Consider the following 6,000-nt stretch of genomic DNA (forward strand, 5'->3'; position numbering starts at 1 on the left):
TTAACATGTGAGAACTGAACGCATCGCATCTAAGCGCGAGAGGACCCTGCGGTCGGGAAGCCAGCTGAGCATTATGGTGCCGCACACTGTGCTGTTAACATAGCTGAACCGCTAACCGTGCTAATCCATGATGTCAACTCTTTCGTCTATAATGTAAGTCCAATTCTCACGCAGGGCGGGCCCCCATTCCTCCCACCCGCAGAGGAGCTTTCAGCACGTGTGCCTTCTTCATGTGGCGCACACATGGCTACTGATGGGACCCTACAGGGCAGGGAGGAGTGGCAGCGCCGCTACGATCTGAGCTGAGCTCCTCTTCTGGTGTTACCGGTATTTTCCACCGGTCCAAGATGACCCTGATTACAGGCAGGAGAACCCCTCAAGGGTCCAGCCGGAGCCGGACTGGCTCACCGCTCGAGCTGCCACACCGCATTAGCACGTACACCGCGAGTACCGGGAATGAGGCTCGTCACGAGAGGGTTTAGCGCAGCAAAACTAAAAAAAACCTGTCCGTTTAGGCCCATCAATCAGTCCTCACTGACTGGCAGACCCTTAAGCGATAGGGTTATCAGTTCCAGATGCAACGTTCTGCTGACATAGTAATGAGGTGAAGAAAAAAAAAGAGGTCTGGGCTTTCATGAGATGGAACAAGCAAGAATATTAATCATCGTATGCTCACAGAAGCCCCAGCGAAAGCTATTCTTCAGCGTGGCGTGCGCTCTGCTTCTCAGATGCACAGAAGCTCTTGTTCAGACAAAGGGAAGACAAAACATGAGCCAACACCACGAACCAGACACAAGTGGTTCCACTGCTCACTGTCTGAAAAAAACTTCAGGAGACTTCAGGCTGCTTACGAATCTCAAGCACTTGAAGCACTCAGCTGAATCCACCTCGGCTGCTGCTGTGAGTTTGCCTCTTCTCCCCTCAGACTCACAGGGTTGCTCTAATTAGCTGAGAGAGATGACAGATCAGGCAAACGGTGTAAAAGGCCGGCGGTAAAAAGGTCAGTGCAGCAGCCTTAAAAGTCTCCTCTGAAGCGATATCTCAAAGGGCCAGTGTTGTGTACTTGGCCTGAGAGCCAAATCAAATCAAGGCCCTGGGGGGTGAGTCCCCACACTGGCCATGGGGGGGGGGGGGGGGCATGGGGCTTTTATGGCTTTAATCCTGCCGCTGGCACACAGGCCCCAGGCAGCAGGGACCGATGGAAACAGAGCTGCCCATTCCAAAGGGAAGGCACAAGCTCTGGATGCCAGACGGTAAGCTGTAGACAAGCTGACCGGCAGCGCCCAGTGAAAACATAAAGCCGGGCAGTGAGCAGGCGCCAGTGCCGGGCAAAAACAATGTAAACACGATAGAGCCTTTACATTCACTTCACCCTAGATACCGCCTCGGAGATCCAGGGTACAGAAACTTAAACTGACTGCCCCCAGCCCCGTGGACAAGGGCTCCTTTTTAAGATTGAGCAACAGTTCACAGAACATAAATGTATATTATCCTGCCGTACTGGGGAATACACGTTTATTTCTGCTCTTTTTTGTGGGCAGCCACTGTAGCTTTAGGCATGGGTGATATAACAGGCAAAACAGCTAGCAGAGGACCCTCTCCTGGCAGTGGTGTAAGCCCCTCTGCCACTGACCTGCTGATGGATCAGTGCTAAAATGAGGTCTGCAGTGTGTTTGTTCAGCCACGAGTGCCTTACATCTGGCACATGCCTTGGCCGGAAGGAGTGGAGACAGTGTTTGGTGACTGTCTGGCCCGTCAGGCATATACTGCAGCTGAATTCTAATGTCAGTTTTCAGTGTTTCCAGTCCCTGACAAACAACAGTTTATCACTATTCAGTAAATCACAAAAATAAATGGCAAATAAATCTAAAAGCAGAACAGTAACAATCTTGCATTCTTTAAAAAAAAAAAAAAAAAACATACTGTGCCTGGCAGAAGACAGGAAAGGTACTATCAAATCTGTTCCCGTACTTAAAAAATGTATAGTATGATGGTTAACATACAGTGGAGGACTCCTACCTTTCTCTGTACAGTAATGGTGCACCGTCCTTGGTCCAGGACACAGTGGGCTGTGGCACCCCATGGACGGAGCAGAGCAGGGAGAGGCTACGTGTAGCGTTGGTCAGATAAGCCACCCTGCCTATGTATATCCTCACGTCCCTCTGGAAGCTCATGAGAGGGCCATGCTGCTCGTGTCGTGTGATGGCCGCCTTCTTGGGACTCTTGCTGTCCTTGTCCGTGGCGCGCTCGGAGGAATTAGCCGTTTTGTCCTGGTGTTTGTCTTTAGAGCCACCTGCTTCTCCAGGCCCCTCGCCCTTCTTGCCTGTCGAGTGCGGATGCCCCGACGGATCCACGCTGAACTTGCGATTGTGCTGGGTGCTCAGCTTGTCTGCTGCACTGGTGTTCTGCTCCGGGCTGCTGATGTTGTTGGTCAGCTCCCTGTAGCGTGCTGGGAGCAGGCTCAAGGCTCCATGGGCCACGCTGGCCTCCAGGCGCCTGTCTGGCAGCGGGATGACGGGCCCTTGACCCCCTCTGGAGATGAGCACAGAGTTGCCAAGGGTCTCCCGGGAGCCCGTGCCCTGGGCCTGGCCCTCTGGAAGGTAGAACTCGCTGTTCTGCTGCCAATTTGGGAACAGGTAATTGTCGACCAAACAGCGCGGCAGCCACCAGTCCTTGCCCAGGGCGGCCTCTGGGTCGTCGGCATTCTCCGCGAAGCGCTTCCCTTCTGGATGCTCGAGGATTTTGTTGTCGCTGCTGATCAGCTTGAGGATGAAGCGAGCGGTGGCGGTGTGAGCCACGCAGCGGTACACCCCGATGTCGCTGGCCTCCAGGTTGTAGATCCGCAGGGCGCCAGACTTGGTGATGCCGATGCGTTTGGAGCTGGGAAGGTCCTTCCCGTCCTTCAGCCAGCGGATGGTGGACTTGAAGCTGTGTTGCACCGGGCACTTGATGACCACGGAGGTCTTGGGCAGCAGGTAGGCTCCGCCCCCGACGGTGAAGTGGAGCCGCTTCTCCGGACGGACCTGGATGTAGGTGCGGCGGTCCCTCGGGATCGTTGGACAGATCCTCACAGTCGGAAGATCTTCTGCAAGGACAACACAATTAACTCAGAGGAGCTTGTGGTTACCTCACAGGAAAAAGTTCTAGTCATTATATTCCACCATAACAGTTCAGCTGTCTAACTTTTACATCTCTCTCTCTCTCTCTCTCTCTCTCTCTCTCTCCCCCTCCCTTTCACCCTATCTCTCTCCCCCCTCTCCCTCTCCCTCCCTCTCTCTCCCTACATCTCCCTCTCCTCTCTCTGTCCCTCCCTCTCCCCCCTCTCCCTCTCCTCTCCTCTCTAACTTGTATTTGGGGCTTGAGATATGCTGCTCAGACAACAGACAATGCCATCAGTACAACTGACACGGCAGAGCCTGCCTCACGTACTTGTCTGTTGACTTATAACGGATATAACAAAACTAGGGTATGTTTTAGTCTGCAGTGGAGCTGGTGCTCTCGTAATGATCTTGTGTAAATTCTCCTACCCACTGCAGCGCTGGCGAGCGCGAGACTCATTAAAAAACATGAACAAGACAGCGCTACGAATCCAACATGTCCAGCCTTAACACCCAAGTTTGGAGCTCAAGTGGATGCAAAATGCTGACAGGAGCAAATTGATGCAAATTGGGCTCACTGCTCCAAGAGTGACCCACCCTCTGCAAGCATCCAGCTCACTGCAGGGTTCAGTCAGAGTCTACATGATGATTCAACCAAGGACGTAGGTTTGCATAGGGTTGGTAGGGACTAGTCACGACCAAAGTTTGGGAAAGACAAAAAAGTCCCTACCAATATTTTGTTAATTTGAGAAAAAAAATATTTTTCACAATATATTTGCAAACTCATTCGTATTATTATCAATACAATGTTCGTCGTCCAGAAGAGTTAGAAATACATTTTTAAGTTTTCTAATGTGCCCTCGAGCCTGTGAGACAAGATGCTGTCATTTAATTGGCTGAAGTGGCAGAGTCAGAAACAGTACGTGTGAATCCTGAAAGAGTGCTGCTAGTAGTGTGATACGGTAAGCTACTAAATTCGCCAGGAAATAATAACGCCTCATATCAGTATTTCGTTTGGTCTCAGCATTGATATTTTGACCCTTTTGTGCTCTGATAGGGAAAAGCCAACTAAAAAGAAAAGAGATGCCTGAAGTTTTTTCCACCCATTGAGCTATCCATAGAGCTATCAAAAAGCCCAGGTCGCTGTTAGTTAGCTAGTCGGAAAATTACCCACTTGCGAAGCTGCTAACCCTAAATCGCCACCCATTGTACAATGGAAACATGTTTTGAAAGTTGTAAGTGTGTGGGGCATGTAACTTTTGCTTGCATTACATCTCGTCTTGTTGAAGCCAGAAGGATAAGCTACCCTACCCTGTTTAGACAATTTTACCCATTAATGTAATCAATCACACTGGCTATTTTGAGAATACATGTTATACTTGAAGGTAGTAAAAAGGTGCAATAAATTGGGATGCCCAAATGTATGTAGCATATAATTCATGAATACATTATGTCATTGCACTGCAATCCAGATGATGTAGGCTTAGTACAGCTCTATAAAACCTGAACCAATTACCTACATATTACAAATTAATTTCAGAACAAACAAATGCACTGCATGTACTTTAGGTAATTTTGTTCATTAAGGCAATATTTTGAAATGCATTCAGGAAACTAAGAAATCCAGTGCAGATGTAGTGCAGGTTGAGGAAGAAGCAGCTGGACCATCAGGGCTTCAGATGAGGTCTTACTCATGTTTGGGATATCCAAAAAGGACAACAAAAACATGTGATGTCAAGAAATGTGGAGAAGGTTTAGTTTTTAAAATTTAAACTAAGGGTTTATTATTCTTATTATGTTTAAATCAGTTCCAAGTTCCACAAGTTAGTACACAAATTTAAATATATTCTTATAAAGTTTGCCTGTTAAATATAACATCAACTATTTTTTTTAAATTATGGTTGGGGGGGGGGGGCATTGTCCCTACCAATGCTGAGACCAAACCTACGCCCTTGGATTCAACACTGCATCATGAAGTAAGATCAGATATATTTCTTTTCTTCTATAATCATACAACACAATGCGTCACATACGGCCAAGGACATTTTCTTAAAATCCAGCTAAAATGTTACTTGTCTGTCTGTGTAGTTTACATGCTTGGCTGATGAAATCAGACTTGATTTCAAGCCCAGTTCAGATGGAGATAATGATAATGATAATGAGTGACACATATGAAAACATGCTTCAAACCAAATAAAAATGTACAGGCTTTTTATGCCTGGAAGTGGTCTAACACTGAGGTTTCTTTTTAACGCTGCCAAGTACTATTTAGATTTGGCTTGTGATAAACATTAATATTTCAGCCAATCATACGCAGGGGACTTTTAATTGCGCATAGCTCCTATACAGTCTTGTTTGGCCGTATATATGATAAAGCAAAAGATACACAAACAGTAACACCAACACAGACAATCTCGTCAGGAGCAAATAGAACATCTGCAAAAAACCATAACAGAGAATTATTTCATGGCTCCCATGTATGCAGTCAGACATGTGAGAGGCCTTGACAACTTGTGTGGGAGAGAGAAAAAGAGCATTCCACAGGAGTGGCGCTCACACAGTGGCACTGTATTCACGGCATGGGTGATGCCACTAATCCACCTCTCCCTGAAGCAGCCACAAAAACACCCATGATGTTTTGCACACATTGCCTCTGAGGATCTCCCAGTGAACGGGGAACACATTGGAAGGCAGCCCTGCTCCAGCTGCTGCTCTCCATCCAGAGGTGCTGCAATCAGCAAATTATATCATGTCATCCGCCGGTCATGGCACTGAGACAGCGAGAGGAGAGAAGCCTTCCCACCATACTACTGAGACAGCTAGAGGAGAGAAGCCTTCCCACCATACTACTGAGACAGCGAGAGGAGAGAAGCCTTCCCACCATACTACTGAGACAGCTAGA

At 48.1% G+C, this 6,000-nt stretch overlaps 1 protein-coding gene across 4 annotated transcripts in view; it reads right to left on the bottom strand.

The window, feature by feature from the left end:
- The window catches only part of adamtsl3 (ADAMTS-like 3), a 116,740-nt gene that overhangs the window by 14,931 nt on the left and 95,809 nt on the right, over positions 1 to 6,000 (bottom strand). For all 4 annotated transcript variants that reach the window (XM_080843903.1, XM_080843904.1, XM_080843902.1 and 1 more), the window contains one exon: positions 2,020 to 3,085. In XM_080843903.1, the coding sequence (XP_080700029.1) occupies positions 2,020 to 3,085 (1,066 nt within the window). The remainder of the gene's footprint in view (positions 1 to 2,019; positions 3,086 to 6,000) is intronic.

This window comes from Sprattus sprattus (genome assembly GCF_963457725.1).
Source record: "Sprattus sprattus genome assembly, chromosome: 8".
NCBI lineage: Eukaryota > Metazoa > Chordata > Actinopteri > Clupeiformes > Clupeidae > Sprattus > Sprattus sprattus.